Raw genomic sequence first — 16,499 nt, forward strand, 5'->3', positions numbered from 1 at the left:
ACCAGGTCAATGTTCCATCTCTAATGCCTGGCACAATGCCAGCATTAATCTGGAATTCAGTTAGACATTTGTTGAATGAATGAATAAATGAGGGAGCTAAAGAGAGAATATGGATGTTCACTCCACCTTGAGCCCAAAGGCAGCAGCTGAAACAACTTTGGGACCTTCTGTCAGTATCTGTAGTGATGGGACTGGAGGTATCCTCCTAGGACACAGGCCTTCCGGATGGATGGACAAGAGACGTGCTGTGCACAGGGGCCTTTCTGGACCCAGCACAGTGACCCTGAATTCTCTAGGACAGTGGTCGGCAAACTGCGGCTCGCGAGCCACATGCGGCTCTTTGGCCCCTTGAATGTGGCTCTTCCTAAGCCTTAGGAGTACCCTAATTAAGTTAATAACAATGTACCTACCTATATAGTTTAAGTTTAAAAAATTTGGCTCTCAAAAGAAATTTCAATTGTTGTGCTGTTGACTAATGAGTTTGCCGACCACTGCTCTAGGAGGTAGCACAGGATAAGCTGTGCACATACACCTCCAGCATTGCTGGCCCCATGCATGCAGCAACTTCTGAGTGAAGAACCTGTGTGTGTAAGAGTGTGTGTGCACGTATGTGTGCACACGTATGCGCACTCAAGCACTCTCCTGAGCTCACACTTGTGTGTATACCCTCACTCTCCTCCTTTGTGGTAAACATATCTGCTTTAAATTAGAGTTACACATTTCTTAATGTTTGGCTGCACTTACCACAAACTAACAGACCCTGGGGCTTGGCTCATAGGTATGTTTTAGTTGGCTTCCAGTGGGGTTTTTGTTTGCTTACTTGTCTTGTTTTTAATTTTATTTTGTTTTTAATGGCTTTGAGTATGAGGCACACACATTTACACTACCTGAATGGATCCCACAGGCATTTAAATTTGCAGCAACAGACTTTCTTCTTTCAAACATGATCTAACAAAAGACACGAGTTATTTAATTTAGCAGGAAGAGGGTTACTTGAGGTAACCTGTGCGCACCCTTGTAATAAAAGGAGCTGGACTGAAACAGGAAATAAAATCTCTTACAATGCCTCATTTTGACTGCCTTGAGAATTTTTCTTCATAAGTGATTTACAAGTTAAAAAGAGGTTAATACTCTCATCCACACAAGAATGCAAGCGTGTGGGATTGGCCGAAGAGTTCTGTTGGGTAAGTTCTCCATCTGGGTATCTGGGGCAATGGTGTTTTGCCATAAATTGTCAAGTGCAATGCAAAATTTCTTTATACTGATAAAAGTTAAAGAATCAAAGGCTTGGAAAGATTTTAAAACATAAGTTAGATTGTATTCCAGTAACTTTCACTCACTACATCCTAAGTGTGTGTGTGTACCTGCTCTCCCTCTATCACTGGAAGAGAAGGAAGAAGAGAGAGAGGGGTTGGGAGAAAGCGACTGTTTATGTTTGTTAGAGTTAAGATTCTAAAAATTTACCTGCCCCCCCCCCCCCCCCCAACATCCCTGGGACTGTGGCTCTCATGGGAACATCTTTGGGGATCTTCTCAAAAGAAAGCTTGAAGACTTGGGAACAGCTCTCTAGGGAATGGTTTAATTACAGAGAAACTCCATCATATTAATTATCCCCAGAACCTGGTCCTTCATAGTTACCCAAGAAATAGTCCCTGAATAAATAAGCACCACTGAGACTAATGTTAGAATTTTCTGGAAATCTCTTGAGACACAAGGTTGAATTTTCCCAAGGAAGTCATATTATCCTCTCCCTATAGATTTTCTGTAAAACACACACACACACACTCACACACACACACACACACACACACACATATATTGCTAAAAATGTGAGTGCTCCCTTGGAGGACTGAATGAGGTGCTACAGGCAAACGGCTGGAGCCCCCCTCCCAATCTCCCTCACCCCCAGAAGTCTTCCCACAGAATCCACAGCTTTTTGAATCATAAAGGGTGGGTAGAGAAAACAATATTTGTATTTTTAATTGCAACTGCATTGGGTAAGTCACAGAAACCTAAGAAGCTGGAGATGAGTTTGTGCCACTTTGTGAGGGGCCTTCTCTATACAAAAGGCTAAGAGATTTGAATGGATTTTTTGTTGTTGCTCATAACTGATGGTGAATGACAAAAAAAAAAAAAAAAAAATCTACCCAGAGGAGTAACGTGATTCATTTGGTGTTGTGGGAAGGCCTGCACGATAGCAGATAGACTCTAGGAGGCAAGACCAGAGGGAAAGAAGTAGTAAAAGGACTAGTGCAGGATGTAGCACCTTCTACTCACTCCTCTGTCCCTACTGTGTATGTAGTATAGGACCCATCCAAGAGTTGGGGCAAAAGTAGTTGTTAATCATAAACCAAATCACCAAATGAGGGCCCCAGATGCCCCAGGCATGGAAGGAGCAATCTCCAGAAAGCTGACAGGGAACTCACCATGGAGAGGGAACATTTCAGGCCTCCAGTGCGAGAGGGATGAGGCAGAGGATGAGAGTTAAATAAGTAGGAAGACCAGACTATGCTGAGCTTAAGTTGGAGTGGAAAGGGGCACTTCAAAGCCTGAGGGGCTCAGGGTGTTCAAGGACAAAGAGCAGCTCAGGGATCCACTAACTGTTCACTAACTGTTTAGGCTTGGGGTCCTGCCTGACCCCTGGCACAGAAGTTCAGGCACATTCTAGCTCAGGCCACATTAGCACCCAGTCTTACACACTGGTTTTTTTGGGCAGCTTCTGTTCCATCCCCTACAAGCTCATCCTTACCTTTACCCCTCCCCTCACCCCATGCTGATCCCCAGTTGTTCCTTTTCAGAGGATGGCTCATTTCAATACCATGTCAGGGCCAAAAAGGATTACTCACTTGACCAACTTGATCAACTGCTTCCTATAATAGATAAGGCACCCTCCTCTCTGTCTTCTGACTCAGAGATAAGATATTCCCTGTTCTTTCAAAACTGTATAGCCCCTCTCTCTGTGCTGACAATCCTTCTACATTCATTCATTTTCTCACTTAGTTATTCACTGACAAAGATTTGTTGAACATAAACACTAGTTTAGGCACTGGGACACACACAGCATTGAATATGAAATGCAGGATCTAGGCTTCTATAGAGCTGATATTTTAGATCTAAGCAGTGACCAAATAAATGAGCTAGAAGACTTCAAAGTAATAAGTGCTAAAAAAAAAAAAAAAAAAAAAAAATAAGTAGAGGAATAAGAGCTCCAAAAATCCTCTTGGGTTTCCTATCTCAACATATTTCAGATTAACCACCCAATGACCTAAGCCAAATCCCTGGGAAGCATCTTGAATGCATCCTTCTCACTCACTTTTCACTCTTAATTATCAGTCACCAAGCCATGTGGATTCCAAGTCTCAGTGGCTCTCAAATCCATCTGTTCTCCATCTCAATGACACAATGTAGGCACCATCACTGTTGCCCAAATTTCTGCAGTATTCCCTTGACTGGTCTCTGCTCTCTAGTCTTGTCCTCTTCCTTCATGTCATGCCCCTGCTTAAAACTGCTCAGTGGTTCTCTATAGTTTCTCAAGTCAAGTGCAAACCCATTAGCATGCAAGGTCTTTCATTACCTGGATCCTGCTGACCTCTTCAGTCCTGCTTCCCTATACTCACCTGCCCCATACAGGTCCACTCAGCCATATCTGCAGATCTGCATGCCCAAGTATACACACCCTCATATCTTTGACATGCTGTCCCCTCTGCACATACTTCTCTAATTTCTTTGTTCAAAACTCATCTCAAGTGTCATCTCATTTGGGAAGAACCATGCAGTTCTTATGAGGGTTACATTGAGAAGGGATGATGGCACCATGATGGCATTCAGCTATGTCTTATTTCCCTAATGGAGTGTCTCACACATGGAGCACACATAATTAGCCTATAAATAAAGTTTTCCCATTTGCAATAAACCATCTCAGAATACAGGCTTGGATGGGGGGAAGGGGAGGGAATTGTCTCGTCATTATTTTCATAAAATGGACTCATGCATAGGACATTTTCCTTCTCATTTATGTTTTGCTGCTTGCTACTTGTTTTAATTTGAGCTCCTAAACATTATTCTTTTTTTTTAAAATATATTTTATTGATTTTTTACAGAGAGGAAGGGAGAGAGAGAGAGAGAGAGAGTTAGAAACATCGATGAGAGAGAAACATCGACCAGCTGCCTCCTGCACATCTCCCACTGGGGATGTGCCCGCAACCCAGGTACATGCCCTTGACCGGAATCGAACCCGGGACCTTCCAGTCCGCAGGCCGATGCTCTATCCACTGAGCCAAACCGGTTTTGGCATCCTAAACATTATTCTTAATGGCCTGGAAGTGATTCTGATGGGTCACAAGATAGGAGACAAATCCCCGAGATCCCACCATTGGGACAGCGCGCACAGTAATAGTTCACTGCAGACCCTCACCCTGAGCATTGCCTGGCACATTTGCAGCCTCTCCAGGCTCACAGGGCCCTGGGAGAATCCACCAACCTGTCACTCACCTGGAAAGATCTGCAACCACATACCTCCGCCAAACCAAGGTCTATCAGGAGATGCCCTTCCTGGCTGACCTCTGACACTGTAGCCTGACCTTCTATGGGCCCTTAGGAATGCCGTGTGAAATGAAAAGCTGCTTTCTAAGAATGGATTCTCCTGTGGACACCAGTTCCCTGCTAAGGTTGCCTCCACACGGGCACATAAGAGGGTACACCCAGCTATTACTGTCATACTAGGTCAGCACCCCTGTACTGTCTGTGTCTCTGAGTGACAGTCCCCAGCATGATATACAAGACCCAGCTCTCTTACTTGCATTCAGCAGAGTCTGGATCTTCTTCTCTTCTTCAGCTTCTTGGAGTAGCTTTTCTGCCAGCGTCTTGTCCTCTGATTCCACGCACATGTCTGCTTTCCGAAGGTACTCTAGGTAGTCAATCTCCCGCTGGGCGCGCTCCACCCTCAGTGCCAGGTTGTTCACTGCGCTCTTGTACTCGCTTGTGTAGGTGTGGCATTGCCCGAGCATCACGGATATGTTTTTTGAGAACTCGCGGAAGTCTTGAATGTATGCCCTTGTTGCTTGGGTACATGTTTGCAGTCTTTGCTTTAGTCAGAAAATAAATTCCCAAATTACTGCTAGTTATTGAAGTTACCCAAGTAATATAAATAGCTATCATTCATTGAAAAGATTTAAAAAAATACAAATAATCAAAAAGGGGGAAAATAAAAATCACCCTTAATTTCTTAACTTAAAGTGCTATGGATACTTCAATGTATCAATTTTTAAGCTTTCCCATGCATTTAGTCCTATATATTTTTCAATGTGGGCAAGTTGGTGCTAAATGTCGTGGTTGAGTATAACTCCGGCACTTTTAAGGAGGTGGGACTGAGGAGGAGGGGTCTGAGGAGGGAGCGAGTGAAGAAGCAGCAAGAGGCCACTGTCCTGGGAACATCTCATTCACCACCTCCAGCCTCAGTCCGTTGGCCGGACAGCATTGGGCCTGCCCTGCGGAATGATTTTGCCCTGACTATAACTAGATGGCCAAATAACTTGGACTTTTAAGACTTTTCAGGAAAATACTGAAAATAAATATTGGAGATAAGAATGTCTTTGAAAGAAGATAATTTATCAAAATTTAACTTGTACAAAAGCAAGATGATTAAGCATGAGATAGTCAATGTCAACACCAGGGTTGTGTCAAAGGCCAAGTAGGGCAGAAGGTCGCATTTGCCCCTGGGAGCCTGTTCATGCTACAAAAATGCTGCGTTTTGCAAAGTTCAATGAAATGGTAGCTGCAGTGTATGGAGAAGAGGCCCAGGCTCTTTCTCCGTTTAGCATCGCTGTAATCTGCTCACTTCTAAATCCAAGTTCAGTTTGGCAAAAGAAGCTAGGTCGGCTTCTTGGCACAACAATATCATGACTTTTTACAGTGACCTAACGGTTTATCCTAAGAAGACAAAAGGCAAAGCTAAAATTAGCTCTCATCCTGCTATAGTGAAAATGAAGAAAAAGTGACCCTAAATTTTAATTTTCAGATTTTAGAAGTTGAACCATCACATAATAACAGTTTTGGACATTTACCAGTATGCCAGGCACTATTCTAACTATGGAGTAATATTAAATCTTCAGAATAGCTTTAGGAGGTAAATTCTATGAACATCCCCATTTTACAGATGAGAAAAACTGCAGAGGGAAGCCCTGCTCAAGGTCGAGGAGGTGCACAGTCTGGACTCTGGTGCTCTAAACCACTAGATCATAAAAAATTTCAAGTGTAACCATAGCAATGCATCCAAGTAGATAGGGAAGCATGGGTAAGAGAAGCATGTTCCTGTATCAGGTGCACCGATGCCACCTACCTCCAAGACTTGAAAGCGCTGGTAGATGTAGTGCACCATGCCTGGGTCCTGAGCACACTGTGGCGGGGGCACAAAGGCAGAGAGGAACAGAACCAGGAGAGCAGAAGCTCGCCGAAGGGCCAGCATCGTCCTGCAAAACACCCAGGGGTGGAATCTTCTATGCTGGGCCCCTCGAAGAAGACTCAAGGGTCCAGGTGGTGGTCTCCTGGTTTCCAGCCGCTGCTGTGAAAATCCTCTAAAAACAGCCGGAAAGCAAAGTCTGCCTGTTATTCCACCAGATGCATGACCTCACTTTGCAAGCTGGTGATCAAATCCAGCTGTTGGCAAGCCGGTCCCTGGAGGCCTAGTGGGCTGACTTGAGGTAGAGAGCTTCCTGGGTCCAGCATCTGTTGGCATCACCCTTGACACACACATGGACCCTCCCCAGGCGAGTGCTGCACCCGGCTTCTGGGCCTGGGTGAACGTGCACTGGGGTGGATGCAGGAAGGGCTTCTCCCCTCTCCCCAACTCTTTTACTTTTGCTTTCCTCCCGGCAGTGGACTCTGCAGTCCAATCACAGCCCTGACCTAACACACACCACTCCCAACTTCTTAGAGCTGAAATCTCAGCTTTGTTTCTGGCAAAAATTCCCAGGATCCTTTTCCCAGAAGTCCTGTTGGGAGACCCCACCCCTCCTCCAGATTCTCTTTGCATTCCTGTAGCTCTTAAAGGCACAGCAAGGGGAAGAAAAGCTCGGATATGCACAGGGCTGATTGCCCCTTGGAGAGAGATACAATGGGCTGCAGGCCTGGCCACCCAGGCTGATAGCTAAAAAATCTAAGGATTGAGAGCAGAAGAGTTTTATTAAGATGCACAACTACAATTAGTGATGCTCCTGAGGCTAAATCATCAGGAAATGGAACTCCTACAAGGAAGCCCTTGATTTTTCTGAGTTCCTAGTGGCAGACGTCCCTTCACCTGTAGCTGCAGGCCAGCAATACGTAGAACTCAATTCCTACAGGCCCCAGTGCTGTTGAAGATAAATTACATCCTTAGGACAAAATCTTCTAGTTTTTGCCTCTGTTGTAGGCCTTTACTTACCTCAACCTCTCCTTCCATGGCTGGCTCCAGGATACCCATCGTTCTTTCTCAATCACCTACCAACATAGGGAAGGTTGGGGCATCTCTGGGTTGTGGAAGGAACCCTGGCCAGGAGTCAGAAGACCTGGGTTCCCAAGAGACACTAACAGACCGAGAATTTCCAGTGTGGCCCTTGCCTGACCCTGCCCCCCTTAGATGTTCCTTTCTACCTCTCTTCCAGGTGACCTTAGCCCCTAACTGTGCCTCCCCAGCCCTTGGTAAAATCACAAACAATGACTCCTCATCCTCAGGAACAATTCCTCCTATTTATGAGAACCATCTTTGAACTATTCTCCAAACTAGCTGAACTTCAGCTGGTCCTTCCTCGTAAATCTTTATTAAAAATACTGCTCGATTCAGCCTCCTTGCCCAAGCGAGAAGGCTCTTTAGGAAACGTCTCATGCCAGGCATTTTTGAATCAAGTCTTCCGCTAAAGGTGCTCTGGTTGATTTTGTTCCACGAGCGCCTCGCGTCCTAACGTTGAGACTGTGAACTAAGGTGGGTAAAGTCGAGTGGAGGAAATCAACAATTGCATCACAATTAACTTTGGGGGGCAGCGTTGTGGATAAACTCGTTCTTGGTTTTCTATAGCATGCTTGCATTGTTTTTACAATGACATATACCTTCGGTATTAATGAGTCTAAAGAATTACTGGAGAGTTGGTGAGAACGCAGGGGGAGGCTTGGGGCTGCTATTGCCCCGTCGTGGATAGGATGCGCTCCAAAGAGCTTGACCTCAGAGTCCAGTCTGGCAGTTTCTCCCTGTGCCTGCCAGTGACTCAGGCCCACACCGATCTCTCTTCGGTCACCAGCCTCATAGGGACAAGCTTAGTCTCTCTGCTCCAACTGCACCCACATGGTCCTAGAGGGTTTCACTCTTCTGGATCCCAGAGGTAGCAAAACCCCACAGCTGGCTCCCCTGAGCCTTAGGAGTGGTGAGCCATGGGGCAGACCCAGAGTGGAAACCCTCGTGATCTCGTGACCAGAGGTTTCATAAAGGAAACATAAACTCACCTTGGAGATAGTCACAGCATTGACTGACAGACAGTAGCCAACTCTGACCATCTTCATTCAGAGCAAGCCTTATCAATGGGCAGGAAAAGATGGCTGGCGCAGTCTGCGGTGGGGATAAGATTACTCACTTCGTTCTTTTGCCTTCCTTACCTTTGACCTCTGGCCTTGACCACTGCTATAGCTCAGTAGTGAGGACAGTGACCGAGCATAGTGTCTCCCTTTTCTCCTCTGCCGGGGCCCGATCCTTCTGCCCTCCTGCCACAGCGTTCTGAGAGAGGAAAGGAATCTTGGCAGCCACCACTATGTCTTCCATGTGGCTGGATCTAGGTCACTAGGCCTTGATCTGTAAGCCAGTCCTGAGTTGACTGTTTTCCCTAAATGATCAATCAGAACTGGACAAATTGACACCCAGCCAACCAGCCCACCGAGGCTGATCTCGTCCAGCTTCCCAGGTGCTCTTGGGGTTCTTTGCCACCTTCGCCACTGGTGGTCGTTTCCTGCTGTGCCTCCATAGGAACTGAGGCCCTGATTTCCAGAGCCTCCTGTGACCCCAGGATCCTCCGTGTTACTGAGCGGTGCTGACTGACTCTGGAAAGTGTGAAGAGAAGACTGTCTTCTTGAGAAGACAGAGCCCTGCTCACAGAATCCCATCTGGGTTCAAGAATTCATCACTCATATCTGAACAAGATGTCTCATCTTTTTGTCTTCCCTTCTCTTTCTTCTCAGCTTTTCTCTTTATCTTTCATTCCCCACTCAGGCCCCTACCCCCATCCTAATAGCTCTTTGCCTTAACGTCATCCTCCAATGCTCCAACCTTTTACAAGTAATTACATTTTTTCCTGCCTGAGCGATGGGAGCAGCTTCTAATTCCCGGTTTATGTTTCTAGATAAAGCACTGGCTGAGTTTATGCCAAAAGGAAAGCCCTTGACAATAATCTCAGCCAACCCCTCTTGCTTCAGCTCTTACCATCTCCCATCTTCCACCTCCAGAACAGCATCATCTAATCATCCCCAAACTCCCTAGGACATATGACATCATGGTGTCTTTGCCTATGTGGGTCCCTCAGCCTAGAATGTTCCTCTCTTTTGGAACCAATGAATTGTTATTCATTCTTCATATCTTCCTACCACTTCCTCACCTCCATGCCAGGTAGAATAACCCTTCTTTCATCTGTTTTCATAACACATAGGAGTCTGAATCTTGGAGATCTGGACATGGGCTCATCTGGACATTGGTGCTATGGGTAGAGAAGCAGGGGGAATCGAACCTCCTGGTGCATAGGTTGACATTCAACCACTGAACCACTCTGTCTGGGCGTTATGTTTAATCAGTCATGAAAACTTATTAATTTTAGCACCTAAATATATATCAAATATGCTCTCTTCTCTCTTACCCTTTTACCCTGCTGCTGCTTCCTTACTTAGGGCTTCTTTGTGTCCCACTTTTAATTCATTTAACAACTATTTGGGCGTACCTATGCGCTCCAAGTCTTGCACCATGCACTAGCATGCAATTATGGACAGGATAGACACATTTCTTGCCCTCACAGAGGATATAGTCAGAAGGGGAGGCAATCACATGGATGCTTAAGTCAATTATGCAGTGACAGAGCCAGCACTGAATGCAATGACAGCGTGGGGGTGGAGCCTCTGAGCTCAGTGAATCAGGGGAGACTTTCCAAAGGAGGTGACATCTAAGCTGAGACTTGAAGGATGAATAGGAGTTAGGCCTACAAAGTGGACAGCAGGGAGGAGAGAAGGGGAAGGCTCTAGGCAGAAGCAATAGCAGGTACAAAGACACATAAATCAGAGAGAGCTTAGTGGACATGAGGGACTGATCAAAGTTCCCTGTGAACTTTCAATGACTGGGTGATGGGGCTGGAAGGGTATTGTAGGTCAGGTTCCCTGGAATCAGATTGAGACCAACTTGCATGTAAGACATCTGAGGGGGTGGTTTTCTCTGGAACAATACCTGTTGGGAGTGAGTGAAGCATGAATGGGCACAGAGAGAAGCTGCAATGCAGTTGCAACATGGGCCTCAACCAATCTCACAGGAGCTCTGGAACCAGGAGGGCCCCTCACATATAGGTCCCCAGTTAAGGCCAGGGGACCCCACCTTGGCACCCGTGCATCAGGCAGTCATTGCCGAGGGCTGGGAGGGTGTATAATCATGAACAAGGCAGAATCCTCTTGAGTGGCATTGTTCTTGCCTGAGGAGAGACAGGAGCCTATCTCTTCGCAGCTCCCAGCATGGACAGGTGCCTGCCCAGCATTCATTTGGTGGAACGGTCACAGTTTCCCTCTGCTCTTTGAAATAAAAACCATGTACACCAGTTCCCCAGAGCTCTCAAAACCTCATTGTGATCATTCTGGTTTGACATTTGAAACCCACCTGGATAGTTTCCTATGAGATGATTGTCTCTGGAGGCTGCGTGTCTGGTCCTAAGGGGCACTTGTTACTTGCCAGGTGGGCTGGCTGAGCTCAGGTGGCCTATTTGGAGTCTCTGTTCCTGCAGCACCTGGGAGCCACGTCTCTGTCAGGAGCTTCTGAAGTCTCGCTGCCGTTCACTCAGCTGGGGACGGCTTCAGAATGGAGGGGGCAGACGTGACGAGAGGCACCGATGGGGACTGGATGTGACCTGTGACTTCTGGGGGTGGGAAAGGTGTGGCTGCAGCTAGAGAACACCTGCTGGCCAGGAAATGATGTCATACTGCCATACTCACCTGCATAGAGCTCCTTCCCAAGGAGGCCCCAGGGCCAGGGCTGGTCAGGGTAAGTTGGAAGCTGGGTCTTCTAAAAAAATTTTTTTTATTGATTTTGGAGAGAAAGAGGGAGATAGAAACATCAATGATGAGAGAATCATTGATCAGCTGCCTCCTGCACACCCTACACTGGGAATTGAGCCAGCAACCCAGGCATGTGCCCTGACTTGGAATTGAACCATGACCTCCTGGTTCATAGGTCGATGCTCAACCACTGAGCCACACCAGCCAGTGGGAAGCCTGGTCTTACGCAGGCTCTGTGGCTTCCCCAGCACAGGACCACCCTTGGTCTCTGCTGCACTGGTTCCCAAGTAAGTGAGGCCTCTGGGGATCTACGACCATTTAGCCCACTGGGAACAGACCCCAGGACTTAAAGCTGAAGGGCTAACCCCTGTCTCCAGAGAGTACCTGCTTGGGTGATCTCAGTTCAGTGTTCCAGCCCAAACATTGTCAATTTTGTGCAAAATATTTGTTTGAGCCTTTAGCCACTAGAGGGCAGAGACTTTTCAGGTGTTACCTGCCTATGGCTGCGGTCATAGTCTGGTCATAGTCTGTTTCCTTTTGAGATTTGAATGGAAAGAAAAAACCCTCCTCCAGAGTCTGCACTGGGTTCTCAGCAACAGGAGCCCAGGACTACACAGGCCCACCCCAGCCACACGGCTTCCCCACGATAGGCATGGCAGTTCCTTAGACTCAGAGACACACAGACACCAGAGGTGGATGGGCACAGAACACACTGGGCCCATCCTCCTCACGTGAGCAGGAGCAGGAGCCACAGGTGGTCTCAGCGGCATAGGCAGGAGCAGAGCTCTGGGCCAGCCCCAGTCCATGGCTCTCTCCACCGGTTATGCTGTTTCTGGGTCTTTGCTCAGTGTTACTCAGGCTAGCAAGCCAGTTGCAAATGCTGTACTAGTATATGAATGGCAACCTTTCATCAGAAACAGCAACCCTGACAAACCCTTTACCTGATCTGACACGATCCTTTCCTGAACCCACAGATTATGGCCCTAGAGTGGTGAGGACACACCTAGTGACACCTTTTCTGGCTGCAGACCAGGTTATCGAGGTGAGTGTCATGTAGAATCTTCCATAAAATGAGAGGTGAAAGCTGCCATGACTGAGGGTCATCGGTATCTAAGGAGTCAGAAAGAAGCATCCGAGAGAAGTAGGCTCCTTAGCCAGGTGAGCAGGTACACTCAGGAAGCCTTGCCCTATGCCTGGCATTCCCATGCAGCGATTTCCCTAAGACCCTTAGAGCTCCTTGCTGCAAAGAGATGCACAAGGTCAAGTCTCCCAGCTCAGAATGAGGCCTTGCTCTCCTCAATAATTTTCCTTTGCCTCAAAAGGAAGGGACATGAAGCCCTGAAAGGCCTCTGGCTTCGTCCCAGCTGTCCCTGCACAGTGATTGCATGTATGTGTGTGTGTGCATGTGCACAGTGACTGGGAATACCAAGCAACATTAAGTGAAGATCACTGAGAGGCTAGGGCAAGGGAGGAGGTTCAGGCAGGGGCACCCTGTTCCACATTTGGTTTGTGTGCTGAGCCCTATGGCGATTGCCAGAGTCCCTTTAATCCCAGAAGAGTGGAAGCCAAGTACAGAACTGCTGTTGTCCCTAAGGTATGTTTGTGATCTGGTTGCACCAGGGACTGACAAGGGCCTGGGCAGAGACCCCTAAGGGCCGGGAGAACAGTAGGAAGATGAGGCCTGAAGGTCACAGGGCTGGTCAGTGGCAGAGCAGATCCTCAGCCCACCACGGGCCGGCTGTTTCCCACCACACTCTGCTTGGAGCGAACTGGTTCGAGTTCCTTCTGCATCTTCTCGGGCCAGCTGGTCTCTCCCACAGCTTCCATCTACCAGAATAAGGCAAACGTTTTATGGTGAGAGCCCAAAGCAGTGAGATAGTGCACTGAAATAGTTTCAAGTGGTGGGCAAAAGTTTAATCTTCCTTCCCAGTCCTTAACCTTGGGTAATTACAGCTTCAAGCCTGAAATCTGCCTTTCCCAAGCTAGTGATTTTACCTTGGCCCCTGGAGTCAAAGGTCATGAGTTCGCCCCTCATTCATATAAACACCTTCCTCCACCAGGACCTGCCCTCCCCAGGGAAGATCAGAAGACGTGTGGATGGCGCTGGGGTTTCCTGTGTCTGCTCTTCTCCTCCAAGCCGGAAAGGGCCCCCGGGGGGTTGTGGGTCCCACTGAGGCTTCCTGCTCAGGACCAGTCCTTTAAGGAGGCACCACAACAACTGTTTTTTATTTTTTCATGGGCTGTCAAAATTGACATAACGGAGCCATTTAGTTAAATGTCAATATTTGGTTTACCAGATATAACAAGCATTTGAATACTTCACTAAACTTTTCTGGTTTCTTTAGTCATAGACATAACCCTTGAATTTTCTCTGAGTCCATTGTTTACATTTTTTGAAATTCCCACCTTTATGTCTCCTAAAAATTCAAGATCCGTAAGCTTTAAAAGGTAGGAAACAATGAAGAATACTGCGCATGGGCTGGCTCTAGGTCAGCGGTTCTCAACCTGTGGGTCACGACCCCTTTGGCGGTCAAACGACCCTTTCACAGGGGTCGCCTAAGACCATCCTGCATATCAGATATTTACATTACGATTCATAACAGTAGCAACATTACAGTTATGAAGTAGCAACAAAAATAATTTTATGGTTGGGTCACAACATGAGGAACTGTATTTAAAGGGCCAGAAGGTTGAGAACCACTGCTCTAGGTGACGATTTTCCTCCTCCCCTGCATGCATGGGCAGAGGTTGTCCTTGCTCTTATTCTTTTGGTGATGTAGAGTCATTCTTTGCTTAGATATTTTTGGGGGTTGGGGGTGGAGAAGGAAAGAACCAAGTGACAATTGCTGCCAAAATGGCATTGCCTTAACCTGGATGCACGCCTGAAGGGTTTCTGGAAGCTGCTGCAGCAGGAGCTGAGCATCCTCAGGCCTGTGGCAGGGCCAGCAGGTGTTAACAGCCCTGGTCAGGGCCCATCCACTGGGGCAGGTCAGGCAGGCAGCTTCCTGTGGATCTCAAGTATGGAAAACACTGGGAGGCAAAGTTTGAATGTCTTCTTGTTGATTTTACTCAAACTCACACAACTCTTTGCAAACCTATCAGTGCTGTTCAAGATAGTGTGACACTTGACTTTGCAGAGAGAACAAAGGAAAACCAATATATATCTTAGACACATATTTACTTCGGTTGAAGTACTTTCCACCAGGTGTTCTAATTTGCAACACAGCATAGAGCTGCTCTTCTTCCATTTTATATGGTAGCTCAGATACCCTGTTTCTCTCCAGGGCACTTGGCGCAGGGCCGTCTGGGTCTTATTTTCAATAAAGCCTTTATGTATTCACTCTTTCCATCCAGAAAACACAATTTAAAAATACTGACCATAATGTTGGGACAAAGTGCAGATTTGTTGCTCGTCTAAGAAAGTCCAAAAGACTTGGTGGGTCCAGCCGGGCAGTGAATCGTTGGCAGAGTTCCAATCCGAGCTGTGGACACACAGGCAGGGTGGTGCACTGTGGTTGCTTTACAAAACATGAAGTTTGCCAAAACCAGTTTGGCTCAGTGGATAGAGTGTCGGCCTGCGGACTGAAGGGTCCCAGGTTCGATTCTGGTCAAGGGCGTGTACCTGGGTTGCGGGCACATCCCCAGTAGGAGATGTGCAGGAGGCAGCTGGTCGATGTTTCTCTCTCATCGATGTTTCTAACTCTCTATCTCTCTCCCTTCCTCTCTGTGAAAAATCAATAAAATATATTTTTTAAAAAAAACAAAACATGAAGTTTATGGCAATGCTTTTTCATCAGGTTCTTATCTGGCTTGCACTTGCTTGTGCACTTTTGAACATTTTATTTTAGACTTAAAATTTTAAGTTAGTTCCAAAATTTCTTGAGGAAAAAATATTATTTTTTAAAAATCACTACTTTTTGGAGATGAGGGTAAAACTTGTTTCTGGAAAGTTTATTTACCAGTTGATATAGTCCACAAGCTCAACTCTGAAGCCTTGCATACAAGTATCTTCAGATACTTGAAGAAATTATTTTATTATTATCTGAAAGCTCTGAGTGTGGTGAATTAGAGAAATTATCTTTCTTTGATTAATTCAAATCTGACACTGTCACCATGCAAAAACGAATTTTGTCTAAATTGTGAAAAAATCAGTGTCTTGGGGGTAATGTTCACTTGATAGGAAAAGCCATGAATATTACTAGTCAAGCATTGGCTTGGAATAGCTTTAATGTAAAGAATAATATCGGAATAATAACTATAATGAAATTAGTATGGAGCCAAGAAGATATTACCTTTTTTTAAAAACTAACTTTACTCTTTGGAACTGCAAGTTGAATTTTCAAAAACATAAAGAAAATAGACAAAAATGATACCATACATTGTAAGCCATAGAACGTAGTGTTGTTTATTATTATAACTTTTACATTGATAACTATACTGTCAGGCAATGCTCCTCTAGCCTTCACGGAGAAATCTCACTCACGGTGGAGTGTGGGAGGCAGTGCAATGACTTCAGGGAACAGCCTCTGTGGCCCAGGTCCCTTCAGCTTGTTCTTCTCTTGCCAACCAGGCAAAGATGCATGTGAATCCTCAGCTGGCCTGTGGGTGAACTGGGGGAGCCTGGTGCCATTAAGGCTTAACCCTCTGAGGCTTGGGGGCCATCTTGGTCCTTGGTCCTTTCCAGGCCCAGAGCTCCTGGACACGGTGAAAAGACAGCAGGGAGTGTGCGGACAGGGGTGATTATACCGCTGGTTTAATTTTGCAGTCCCTATGCCCAGGGAGCCAAGGCAGCAAGTGACAAGTAAGCCTTCCGAGTGGAAGAAGGAAGGAGGGGGTTCTGCCATGGCCCTTGGAGAGCCTGGATTGGATTTCTTAGGAGACTGAGCAAAGGGTGCTTGATACCTGACATCTTCGACACTAGAGGCAGGTGCACAGCGCTGCTCAGGGCTTCTGTTTGCCTTACATCTGGGCTTAGAGGTAAGGACCAGGCCTCGCCTTCTACAGCTCCTGGAATACCAGCCAACCCTCTTGCCCTGCTTTCCTTGAAGTTCTCCTACAGCTCTTCCCTGGATATTTCCTCAGTTGGTGGGGCAACTTCTCCCTCTGGTCATTTTCTTTCTCTTAGCTCTACTATTTCATCTCTTCCTCAAAGGTCAGCCTATTTCAGATGCAGTCAGGTTAAGGTGGAATAGCATGTGCTGGAACAAAGGGCCCCATTCATCTTGGCCTCTTTTCCAGAAAGG

The 16,499-nt window shown here is 46.6% G+C and overlaps 1 protein-coding gene across 1 annotated transcript in view; it reads right to left on the minus strand.

Moving 5' to 3' along the window:
• Positions 1 to 10,899, minus strand: part of OLFML1 (olfactomedin like 1) — a 29,113-nt gene extending 18,214 nt beyond the window's left edge. The window contains exons 1-3 of the mRNA XM_070426688.1: positions 10,862 to 10,899; positions 6,338 to 6,467; positions 4,796 to 5,084 (exon numbers count right to left, since the gene is read on the minus strand). Coding sequence (XP_070282789.1) covers positions 4,796 to 5,084; positions 6,338 to 6,463 — 415 coding nt within the window. The 5' untranslated portion in view covers positions 6,464 to 6,467; positions 10,862 to 10,899. The remainder of the gene's footprint in view (positions 1 to 4,795; positions 5,085 to 6,337; positions 6,468 to 10,861) is intronic.
• Positions 10,900 to 16,499: the final 5,600 nt, after the last annotated feature.

This window comes from Myotis yumanensis, unplaced genomic scaffold (assembly GCF_028538775.1).
Source record: "Myotis yumanensis isolate MYYU_CA2020_CCGP unplaced genomic scaffold, mMyoYum1.0.hap1 SCAF_10, whole genome shotgun sequence".
In the NCBI taxonomy this organism is placed as follows: Eukaryota; Metazoa; Chordata; class Mammalia; order Chiroptera; family Vespertilionidae; genus Myotis; species Myotis yumanensis.